General features: G+C 38.1%; 1 protein-coding gene across 1 annotated transcript in view; it reads right to left on the reverse strand.

The window, feature by feature from the left end:
- Nucleotides 1–2,273: 2,273 nt before the first annotated feature.
- The window catches only part of LOC139718809 (uncharacterized), a 38,122-nt gene continuing 27,395 nt past the window's right edge, over nucleotides 2,274–13,000 (reverse strand). The window contains exons 4-9 of the mRNA XM_071630274.1: nucleotides 12,193–12,264; nucleotides 11,631–11,761; nucleotides 9,712–9,840; nucleotides 4,794–5,027; nucleotides 3,976–4,116; nucleotides 2,274–2,446 (exon numbers count right to left, since the gene is read on the reverse strand). Coding sequence (XP_071486375.1) covers nucleotides 2,274–2,446; nucleotides 3,976–4,116; nucleotides 4,794–5,027; nucleotides 9,712–9,840; nucleotides 11,631–11,761; nucleotides 12,193–12,264 — 880 coding nt within the window. The remainder of the gene's footprint in view (nucleotides 2,447–3,975; nucleotides 4,117–4,793; nucleotides 5,028–9,711; nucleotides 9,841–11,630; nucleotides 11,762–12,192; nucleotides 12,265–13,000) is intronic.

Here is a 13,000-nt window from a genome sequence, read left to right on the forward strand (position 1 = left end):
TTTTCCATCCCCACATACACACAACTCAAGCTCTCTCTCTCTCTCTCTCTCTCTCTCTCTCTCTCACTCACTCTCTATTTTTCTTTGTCTTACTAACTGAAACATGTCGCGATGATGGGGAATCCTGAAAACCATGACTGCTGGCATGTAAACTTTCTTGAGGAAACTTAATTGCAGCACATAATGTTTTGTTTTATTTTTCTAGTTGCTATCGTCAAAGCACCAATGACATGTACTACTCCTATTTCTTTCAGACATTTGGGCTATTTTGAAAAGTTATTTGTAAGAAAAGGGTTAATAACTCCAGTAGATAAAAGAAACATGAAATCATTAAAGTAAAAATTACAAGTGTGGAGTAGTCAAGCCACTAGTCCAACCAGAACTACACAGATCTGGGAGTATTACAAGAAAACACAGTGACTATGTCTATATTACAAGTTTTCTTTAAAAAAAAAGAACACTAAATGAAATAAATACTGTAAAACTGAATAAGATATAGGCATGGACCCTATGTGGTAGGGTCCATGATATAGGCTACCTTTACTTTCACTTTACTGGAGAAAAGTAATGACATGATAGCTAGCTGATAAACAGTATTTGATCATGACACAATTTCATGCATATGAATTAGTCTAGCCCTATTCCATGATATGTGTGACAGAGTTCCTGCATGTAAAAGGTAACAAATGACATAAAGTGTATTATATTTTCCTGCATTTAATATAACCCTGTAGAGACCAGTAATGTTCACTCTCAGTCACTGGCAATTCATACACCAATGGAGTCTTTCAGTAATTGTATTATTACCTGTACAGAAGCATAAAACTGGCTTATTCCAATTCTGCCTAAAACAGGGAAAGGAATTTTGAGCTCCTGGACGAGCATCTGGAAAAAAAAAAATGTTTAGAAAGTTTCATTTCATCAGCAATGATATCTCACAGGAGATACGAAGAGAATGGTACTCACTATTGTCTGTCTGAAGTTAGCTACCAAATAATTCCAGCTTTCAAGAGGTAAGTGATCTACATACAGTGATCAGTTTTTATGAATTTCTACAGGCAATTTCAAGTAATGTAGGCAGTAATATAAACTCACTTTTCTAACCATATATTCTCTTTATGCTACATTATATACTCATCTTAAGTACTTCTGTGATAATTGTTTGAGTTAGTAGAAAATTAAGCAAAGAAAATGGGATTCCATAGGGAATGTTTGAGTTGTGACATAAAATTATGTAATGATCATCTCCCATGTTCTGCAAAATATGACATAACTGCAATTTTGTGCAAATATTTGTCTGCATTTCATGCAGTGAGTCATAAATGCCTCACACTGTCTATCATTTAAGGCTAATGGCTAGTCCAATGCTGGTAATGTGTAATAGCTGGTTTGACTGTAGTCCTGGATGGTTTTCTTTAACTTGTTTGTCCTTTACACAGATTTTGAGAAGCAGGATGCATCAAGACGACTCAGAACACTGTCTCATGCTAATATCCATGATATCACCAGTCACTTTAGCTAGCATGTGTTTTTGTATGATGGCTGTTAAACTTGCCCAAGTACATTTAGAAGGAAGGTGGTGACATTGTAGAATATTAAATGGGTTAGTCAAATACCGGTAAGTGATTGGCTAAACACAGTCACGTGATGGAGGCACATTCGTTATGTTCGCCCATGGTCAGAACATTTTTGTAATGTTCTCCCATGGGAAAACATTTTAACGTAACAAATGACAAACAATACCAAACGATTGAACGATCATATTTTTCAAGCAATCGATCAGATAAGTTTGCCTATGATGATATTTGACTAACCCATATAATATAACAGATGATGACTTTTGTTGTCGGGAACATGTACCAAACGTTCCACCCTCAGGGTTTGAAATGCTATTTCAGGAGGCTATAACCTCCCTCAATAGCATTTCAAACCCTTTGGGTGGAACATTTGGTACGTTCCCTTCCCCGCCAGTCATCATCTATATAATGCGTTTCATATACCACCAATATATTCAAGTCTGGATGCCATTCCAAGTATCAGCTTTGTTGTGAAAATACTGCTAAAAAAAGTACTGAAAGATAACTTTCTTACAGAGATTTGATAATGTAACGTTACACAGAAGAAACAAATGACAAGTATACACTATATACATGTCATTCACTTCCTACTAAATGCAGCAAAGGGACTATGGCACATGCTTGGGGTTTATTGCTTCTGCTTGTCACACCATAGCAGGAGAGCATGCAAGGAGCTGTTAGTCTTATTGCAAGGCTTCAAGCTTTTACAGTCACATCCCCATAAACCTTTCCCTTGTTCTGGACAGCAGCGTAACGGACCCCTGCAGTGGTCTTTGGTGTAACTTGCCTTTGTCGGTAGATGTAGAAGGCAACAAGAGCACCAATGATGACAAGAACCAGGAGAATAGGGACAACGATGGCAGCAGGATCTATACACAGCAAGACAATGATAACATATATTAACACTGCACCAGTCAACAGCTATACAAACTGAGTTAGGATTGTATCCTGTTTTTGTCTTGGCTGTTTTAACTGATTATCAGCAGCTTGCTAGTTAAAGTACTCTTTGTTTATTGTGCTGTTGTATACTATGAGTAACCTCTGACAAAGCTCTGTTACTATTAATACCTATATCACTATCAGAAGAGTTTTCATTTCCTTTTACAATTGTGAAGATCCTAAAGGAGCTAAACATCCAACGTCTCTTTCTACCACTATTACTCTACAGCTGTTATTACCCACATTAATATGGCAAATTGCACAGCAAGTAAGTACAAATACAACCATCAATACTACAAAGATCACCAGTCAAAGGAAGAAAATATATCAAGTGTGGCATCAATTAATAGCTAGGTCTTTTAAAGAGGATAAACCCAACCCTTATAGAGAATCTCACTACATCTTCCAAAACCAAAGAAGGACTAAGAGAAAAGAAGTGTATATTTCTTCAATATTTCAGATGAAGAGAAACTAATGACACAAGATATAAGTTGAGATAAAAAAAGACACATTTTGACATGACAGATTGTCTGATATTTCATCTTCTGGCAGGGACCAATCTTGATGTACCGGTAAGGTATAGAGTAAGGATAAAATTACAAAAGGTAGATTTCATATTCTGAGTCCGGGAGCGGTGTTTGCCTCCCACCAACAAGCCACTAAAAAATCCTGAGTCTTTCTAATGCATTTGCATATTATGGACATTTGTAGGTCCAGCAGAAGTTACGAAGCTGTGCATTACATAAATCAATGAAATATGTAGCCGTATACACTTGAGATACACACAAGTGTCACAGTTCCATGAGCATATCTAAACACTTTGCTTCACCAGATATCTGGCCGATGTTGACTCACGACTAGCCTTTAAACAAGGCGACTCGCTCTGCGTGCCCCCGTATAGCGCGTTTACCCCACAAACCTGTTGGCCGGCGAGTGGAGCGAGCCGCCTTTATCCACTCGTTCAGGGATGTGTACTTTTGTCGTTGTTGTTGCTTTATATTCTTTGACAAATTTGCGTACAAATTTGACGCAGAAAATACACACGGCACCAAGGCAAGCCTCGTTAATATTAAGTAGAATAAGAATAGTTACTTAATATTAACGAGGCTTGCCTTGGTGCCGTGTGTATTTTCTGCGTCAAATTTGTACGCAAATTTGTCAAAGAATATAAAGCAACAACAACGACAAAAGTACACATCCCTGAACGAGTGGATAAAGGCGGCTCGCTCCACTCGCCGGCCAACAGGTTTGTGGGGTAAACGCGCTATACGGGGGCACGCAGAGCGAGTCGCCTTGTTTAAAGGCTAACTCACGACTGGCAGAGTCTCCCCACAAGTCTCATGACAAAGTTTAGATGACCATGGTCACAGCTAGTGGACAGTTGAATATTGCTACAGTGTAAGTCAATGCACTTATAATTATACCGCCCTGGAAGACTCATTACTGTGTGTGTACTTACTGACTCCAGCGCTGATTGACTTGGCTGTGCCTTGAGGCTTGGTCGTCATGGGTGTGGTCATGGAAGGTGTTGATGTTGGCTCAGGTTTGATGGGTGTTGTTTCTGGTTTGGGTGTGGTCGTTGGTTTGGGTGTGGCATCATCTACAAAAGATAGCATCTCTCATCATTGTGCTGCTCTGCATCTGCTACATACATCAGATATTATTGCAATGCTACAGTGAAAAGTTCAATGATTTTTTTCCCCTGATGATGCATCAATGCAAAAGATTTTATGTATCCAAAAACAGGCAGGCTACCTCTGAAATAATCTTCACAACAAACTATCATGCCTTTGATTTAAATCTAGCTCATCATTTGAAAGCCAGTCAAACTATGTTTCAGGTTTGTAAGCTTTTGCAGTTTGAGTTCACAAGGTACCATTATAGTACACATAAGCAACAGAACGGGAGCTGAACTCTGGTCTTTGTAATATTTTCTGAATTCTTTTGATGGTTTACAATTCCTTGGTGTAACTACTGACAAAGAGTTGTGTTTGGGGAAAAAATCCTGTCATCTGCAGCAAGCTTTCTACAAGCATTGGTGAATTCTGGAGAATACAAAAGTTTCCCAGAGGTATACTGGATCGGATTTGAAAATCAAAGATTTTCAAATTGCCAAAATGGTCCAGTCAAATTATAAACAATAGACTTGGCAAATAAAAAGCATACATTTTGCAACCTATAAAACATGCATGATTTTCAAAGTTAGATTTTTCATGTTGTACCAACTTGTTTCCATTTTTCATAATTCCAGTAGAGAATAGAGAAAAAATAACTTACTATCTAAGATTGTGACAGTCGCTGAGCTCAAGGCACCCACAACAGCTTGGTTTCCTTCGCCTCTTTGTGTGATGCTAAGGGAAACGGTCAATGTCTCATCTGCTTCTATGTCACTGTCATCGATTAGCTGGATTTCAACAGTCGCGCGTGTTTGTCCCTCTAAGAGGAGCTGGGATGAGGCTGGGGGTATGAAGTCTACGTTGGCAACAGCACTCCCGTCAGACGATGTCAGATCTATTTCAGTCCCACCCCAAAAAAAAAAGAAGAAATGTTTACTGTTCATGAAATATCTGTCTGTACTCTGAAAAACTTTTGTTTCACTCTTGGTCTGACATTTCAAGTACTGCACAGCTTTTGAGACCGTTTTGAAGCCACTCCGCTTTGAAAAAAAATTCGTCGATCGAGAAATTGCTCAAAAACATGATTTTGTGTACAAATCCAATGAAAATTGTGTTTTTGCAATTAATTCATATGAAAATATATATTTTCACTTTCAATGGCTGATAATGATTTATTTTTATCTGATTATGCTTTAAAAAGTTTCTACGACAAATTTTGACGAAAAACAACAAAAATAAAAAGTAAAAAACAAAGAAATACAGAAGAAATTCAATAAACAATAAAATACATAAGAAATAATTATGAAGCCGAATTTTTGCTTCAATATTACTGGTGAGGATATTGAAAAGAATATGTTCACCAAAAATTAGAAGTCTTGGAGCTTTATTTTTTAATTTAAAGAAAAACTAGAAATGTCGCTGTGGCGACTATGATATGCCTCCGCCATAATGCATGGTTCTCCGAATAGGTCTATAGCACAATGTCTTGACAATGTTTGATGACAGCTTCACATAACTGGCAAAATATTAAAATGACAGGTGTGTCACGAATGGATTGAGTGTTCACTATCCTTGAACTAGGTTTATTTGGATGAATGGCTATATAGAGTGTAGGTATTTGGGGATTTGAGGATTTGTACCGAACTTTTGACCCTTCTATAAGTTTAAAGAAGAAGTGAAATTTAGCACTTTCACTTGACCTTTGACCTTTAGGCAAGAAACTTCCGAGAGAATTTGAATTGTACTGGGTAATATATGCATACACTAAGGTTCAAGAAAAAATCCTGCGGGAATTGCATAGATAAGAGGGAAATAATGACATTTTGATGAGTTGACCTTGACCTTTCACCCAAACCTTTAACCCATGACCCCTAAATTCCCTATATGATCACTGCCAGTCAGTACATACATATTCTAAGTTCCATGAAGATACCTTGAAATATTTGTGAGATAATGGAGAAAAAAATGAAATTTTAACATTTTCACTTGACCTTTGACCCTTGATCTTTGACCTCATGACCCAAATCTCTCTCTGGGGAATCTTTATTTGGTAGTTCATGTATACACCAAGTTTCAAGAAAATACCTCCAGGCATTGTATAGATATAGGGGAAATAGTGAAATTTTGAGCATTTGACCTTGACCTTTTGACCTTTGACCTTGAGCATGTGTGCTCAAAAGTTGATAGGTATAACTTCGCCCACTCATACATATACATGCCAAGTTTCATTAGGATAACTCTAATAGTTTTTTAGATACGCTGTCAACAAAATTGTAATTTTGTTGACAGCATATCTAAAAAACTTACGGACGGAAGGACGGACGGACGAACAACCCGCAAACATAATGCCTCCGGTGACACTTTGTGGCAGAGGCATAAAAGATTTAGCATAAATTAGCATAAATTAATTAATATAAAATACATGAATTAAAATTTGATAAATCTAACTATAACAGTCTTGTAGATTACATTGGCCTCTACCTCAGTGCAAATCTTCGCGAGGATCGCACGATCCACGACCGAGATCTGAAGGGGGGGGGGGGGGGGGGCCATAAAAGCCCCCCCCCCCCCCAACCTCCAATGGTTTCAAGTTCTTCAAAAACCCGGTGGGATTAGGGGTAAAGGCAAAACAGCATTAAAGCCATGTCTTAGAGGCAAAACAGCATTACAGCCATGCCTTAGAGGCTTGATAGCATTACATTGCCACCTGACTTTGCACATTATCAAGACTTCTTGGATGGACAAGGGAGCAGATATTTATGACTACAATGATCTATTGATGATAACATTGCTTATGGTGACAAAACACACAGTAATCATTGGCATGTTTCCAGCTGACACACACTCTCTCTCTTCTCAAAGGGTCATCAAGCCACAGAAATGATGTTTCTGGATGTGTACCTACCTGACAAACTTAAATCACAACAAACGGAAATTACAGAGTGTAAGAACTTTGCTAATAACCTCCACCAAGGAAGGAGGAGGTTAAGTGATCATCGGCGTTGGTTTGTCTGTTTGCAAAACTACTTAAAAAGTTGTAAACAGCTTTGAAAAAAAGAACTTGCAGGGAAATTTGATAATGACACAAAAAAGAGATGATTCAATTTTGGTAGTGGTCCAGGAATTCCCATGGATTTTTGAAGGATTTTTTATGGTTTTGCAGACAGGGACAATGAATTTAATTAGGAGTTCAAGCTGTACATATTTGAGGTTTGCATACACGCTCTAAAGCGCATGCTCTGCTCAGGTGAGGCGCCATGTAATTGGAAGGTGACGACATACACAAAGGGTTTCTATATTGGGAAACTAGGGTAATTTTCAGCACTTATGTACAATAGAAAATCATGTGTGTACAATAATGGGTGGAAATGAGCTGCATACATGGCAGAGGTCTGTGTTCTACAAGTGCTTTTCTAATTATGGTATACCAGATGTTTGATCTGAAGAACTCCTCAATAAGCAGAGCTCTAACCTTCTTTCCTTGAAAGATAGGAATATAACTGGAATACAGTCAGACAGATGGCAGGTACATGATTATGTGAATGAACTGTAGGCATTAGCTAGTCATTGTATAGGACATGTACTTTCAGGTAATGCAGAGACTCCAACTCTCCCGTTTTCGCGGGAGATCTCCAGCTGAAAACCCTTTTTTGCAAAATCTCCCATTCTCCCGCTTGAAATTTGATTTCTCCCGCCCTGGCTCTGTGTCTCCCGGTGGAAAGGATTTCTTACTTATTGCTATCGTATGTTGAAAAAATAAGCCTTAGATAGCACCGGAGAGCATCTAGAACCCTAGGAACTTCGCACTTCGCACACATCAACTTGGAGTCTCCCATTTGCTAGGGGTTTCGGGCGGGAGAATCTCCAGATCAGAAGGTGCTTGGGGTTGGGGTCTCTGGTAATGAGAGATGATGTGAAAGAGAGCATCAAAATTGAACAATCATTACACTAAATGTTAAATGACCATCTTATAATAATGGGAATGATTACTTTTTAAGATGTTATCAATGTGTCAAAACTTATATCAGAACCTTCTCCTTTCCTATTAAGCTTTTTACTTCAGTCATACTTCCCATCCAATTCTCTTTATTACAGCTCACTTTTCTTCTGAAATTTTCAATCTGCATGCTCCCAACTTTAACTAGAAATATCACTGAAGGTGATTAATACCCCCGCCCCGTGACGACAGTCTTACCCAAGGAATGATCTTTCCTTGATCTTCTGCCATTTAAATGCCGTTACCATGGCAACGCAGCTTCCGACATGTCCAAAAAATATGTCTTGCACATCTTCCCACCAAGACTATTGTGTGTGCCACATTTCATAAGCTTTTGTCAAAAACTGAGGAAGTAGTTCAATCCACAAGATCTTTCCTTGATCTTCCGCCATTAATATGCCATTACCATGGCAACGCAGCTTCCGACATGTCCAAAAAATATGTCTTGCACATCTTCCCACCAAGACCAATGTGTGTGCCACATTTCATGAGCTTCAGTCGAATACAGAGGAAGTAGTTCAATCCGCAAGATCTTTCCTTGATCTTCTGCCATTTATATGCCGTTACCATTGCAACGCAGCTTCCGACACGTCCGAAAAATATGTCTTCCACATCTTCCCACCAAGATCAAGGTGTGTGCCACATTTCATAAGCTTTGGCCAAAAAACTGAGGAAGTAGTTAAATCCGCAAGATCTTTCCTTGATCTTCTGCCATTAATATGCCGTTACCATGGCAACGTACTTTCGGGTACTGTAAAAAAATGCGTCTTGCACATCTACAACCAAAGGCACACATCTGTACCAAGTTTCATGGAAATTGGGCAAAAACTGAGGAAGTAGTTTGCAACACAAAATTTTCCATCATTTTGGCTCATAATATGTGAGCTGTTACCATGGCAACATACTTTTTGTCACTGTCAAGAAATGTGTCATGCTGACCTATATCCTAAGACAAACATTCAATATGAATTCCATGAGAATTGGAAGAACACTGATGAAGCAGTTTTGCCATGAAGCATTTTGCCCTATATTTTACCAATAACATGCCGTTACCATGGCAACACACTTTTTGCCACTGCGGAAATATGTGTCTTGCACATTAACATATTCAGATGAACATCTGTACCTAATTTCACAAAAATTGATCAAAAACTGTGGGAGGAGTTCGCGACGCAAGATTTGTACCCATTTTTGCCCATAATATGCCGTTACCATGGCAACGTACTTTTGGGTACTGTCAAAAAATACGTCTTGCACATCTACAACCCAAGGCACACATCTGTGCCAAGTTTTATGGGAATCGGTTGAAAACTGAGGAAGTAGTTCGCGACGCAAGATTTGCAACGGACCGACCACCCGACCGCCCGACCGCCCGACCGACCGCCTGACCGACCGCCCGACCGACCGCCCGACCGTCCGCTGATTCCTATATACCCCCTTCAAACTTCGTTTGGCGGGGGTATAAAGATGATTGGATTACACAAGAACTGATAATTTTCTGAGAAATTAACCCACAAATGGAAATAATCACCTGATAATCAAATTGGCCACTATACTGCAAAAGACATTCAAATACACTTACCATACCGAATTTGATTTGATGTCATTCCTGTCCTCACTATAACCACAGCTGCAACCCCATCACCTTCTGAGGCTGAGAAATCAGCCTCTTCAAAGGACACAGTGGCTGTGCCATCAACAGTCTGTGCAGCTGGAAGGAGACAAGAAGTCACATGTAAGAGAACAAGGTTAGCTACCATAGTTTTGAAATCATTTGGTGGTCACCATTTGCATTTACCTATGTTTAAAACCCTTTCCCCCAATCTTTCTTGTTACAAACAAGTTACAAGTTACAAACTTTGCTCTGTAGACTACACATTCAAATTCAAGCATTGTAGTTTTCCCATGGCATAAAACATTTCACCACACAAAGCAAATATACAGTAGCACTAGGTAATGCTCTTCGTGTGACCTTGTGAATATAGTCATTTCTTTAGACGAATTAGGTGATCTCTCATCTAATGTGGCATAATGGATATGATTCCCGACTCCCGATCGGAGGGCCCCACTTCGAATCCCACCCAGTGCTTACTTCCTTGGACAAGATGTTTTTACCCACTATGTCCCTCTCGACCCAGGTGTATGGGTACCTGGCAACGTCCGCTAGGGTAACAATAATAGCAGGGCCCTCTGGTAGAACAGTGGCAACACTAAGAGGCTACCCTGGGTGAATAAGACATTTTATCATTATCATTATTATTATTATCATTATCATTATTATCATTATTATCATTATTATCATTATTCTTATTATCATTATTGTTATCATTATCATTATTATCATTGTTATTATCATTATCATTATTATTATTATCATCATTATTGTTGTTATTATTATCATTACTGTTATTATTATTACTATTATTATAATTATCATTATTATTATTATTATTATTATTATTATTATTATTATTATCATTAAGTTATTGAATTATAGATGAATTTCAAGTAAGACATGACTTAAAAGATGTTTCAAGCAAAATTAATACTAGTGTTTGATTAGGTCAGCTCATTGAAACTTTAACATGATAAGAGTGGAGCACACCGGTTATACAAAAAGAGTTCGTTAACCTCTGACTCCTAAACTCACTGAAACTGCCTCATGTGTTAATGAAGACAACAGAAGCAGGCTTGGAAATCTGATTATCATGCCTAACTTACCTAACTGCAAATTTGAAAGTGAAAACAGAAATTCACAAACAAGGAAAAACACAGAAAATGGGTTCCATGCTCAGTATATGTAAATTCTGTGACTCAAGGGATAAGGTTACTCCCTAATTATCACAAACCTTGCACATGCTTCATTACATGAACACTAAAGCTTTTACATGAACACTAAAGCATGGAACAAAGGACTAACATTTCACCTTCATAGACATGAGGATTGCGTAAATGCAGAAATATTAGTAAAACACATCAGTGTAAGTTTGAGGAAAATCGGACAAATTCTGATGAAAAGTTATAAATTTTTGAAGTGTCTGCTCGTCACTGCTAGATGAGAAGACTACTACAGCTTGTAATGTCACATGAGTAGAACAATATAAAGAAAATATAAAGAAAACTAACATATTTTCACTTTTTTTTTCACATGATAAAAGAACATTTGACTAGCCTCAATCAGAAGGCGGGGGAATGATAGTACCCTAGCATACGTCAGTGACAAGTCGAGGAAATGTGCACTTTTTTCAAAAAATAAAATTTTGTGAAATGTTCTATGCCCTTTCCTTACATCGATATGCATGTAACATTATTCAGTGTACAAGTCTTCTCATCCAGCAGGGACTGTGCTGATATTTAGAAAATGTATAACTCTTGAACGGATTGTCTTCATTTTCCCCAAACTTTCACTGATGTGTTCAACTAATATTGCTGCATTCACTAAATCCACAGGTATATGATGGCAGACTTGTCCTTTAAGAGAGGCTGTAGGGATGTACATACACACATAGCTTGAAATAGTGCCTCCAGACACACAGTCTCCCGTCAAGGAGGAGGAGACTGTCAAGGTATCCATCCATGTCCTCAGCCAATGAATACCGCTGTCACACGCAATGGAGTTGTCATCAAGATAGCTGTTAGAATGAGAGTTTGATTAACACATCCATGAGAATTATACAATTGACTCTCATAATCTTTCAAATTCGTGAAATTCATAATCATATCATAATTGACCTTATTGCCAACATTTTCTTGAGAGATTTTCAAATACTGTACTGACAAATTTGATTGAATTCATATTAGATAATTTTCTTTTTTTACTGCCTCAAGTCAAGATAGATTCATTTTCATACTTTCAATTTGCTTTAGAAATTGTGATAGGTGTATAGGAAATCATTTAACAGTATTATTCTCATTACCACATCATATGAAAAACAAACACATAATCAGTCATGGGTAATAACTAAACTGTGACAACCATGGATCCATCTGTCAGAGTACATAAAGCTTTATGGTAACAACATGATAGTTCTGAGAAACATTGGAATCAATTCAAATTACTTACATATTCTGCAGACTCTGGACCAGGTTAAAGCTAGTTTGTTGGAGAGTTGTAAGGCTGTTTGCTTGGAGATTTCTGTCATTAAAGAAGGTTGTGAATAATCAGTAAGTTCTAATAAAGTTATGATAGCTATATATATGACAAGTCCCTGAAAACTTCTGTTGTCTTCTTGAATGTCCAGATATTATTCATAAGATATGTTCTGAAGAATCTGAGAATGCCTTTCAAGTTATGATTGTTTGATAATCTGACATTTGATGCATGTGACCATGCATCACAAAACCAGCCAAAAGTCGCACCCCTTGAAAGTCAGGACTCAAAGATGAAATGGGTCAACCAAGTCAATTTTTAGTTTTCCATATTTTCTAAAAGAGCAATTCTTCTTCTCCATTATTCTTGAGCTTGGGATCATAAAGTGCATGGGAAAATTAATTTTCAGCAGTTTTTCTACCAATTTTTTTTTTTTTTTTGGTAAAGTAGTGCGGTCAGGTATATGTTTTAGAGGACCCCTTTTCTAGAGGATTACATTACTCATCAGTGCATCTGCCCTTCTCTTTCAACCTGCAGATACCGTGTTCATTGTTGGCTATAGCACCTGAAGGTACGCAGCTCTGAAACAAAGAGACAGAGTTCTTATTTATGAACACGGTATTGTGAACTTAATTCGATCAACTCGCCAACATACCCAACTGTGACTACACCACACCAGACCTTGACGCCGCCATCGTAGCTGCCCTCCTCACCGCCCACACTGCCATTCACACCTCTGGACAAGTTGCCAAGGTAGAGAAGGTTAAGAGGCCAACGGTTG

This window comes from Diadema antillarum, unplaced genomic scaffold (assembly GCF_040938485.1).
Source record: "Diadema antillarum isolate AM-2024a unplaced genomic scaffold, OU_Dant_1.0 scf00000099, whole genome shotgun sequence".
Taxonomy (NCBI): Eukaryota; Metazoa; Echinodermata; class Echinoidea; order Diadematoida; family Diadematidae; genus Diadema; species Diadema antillarum.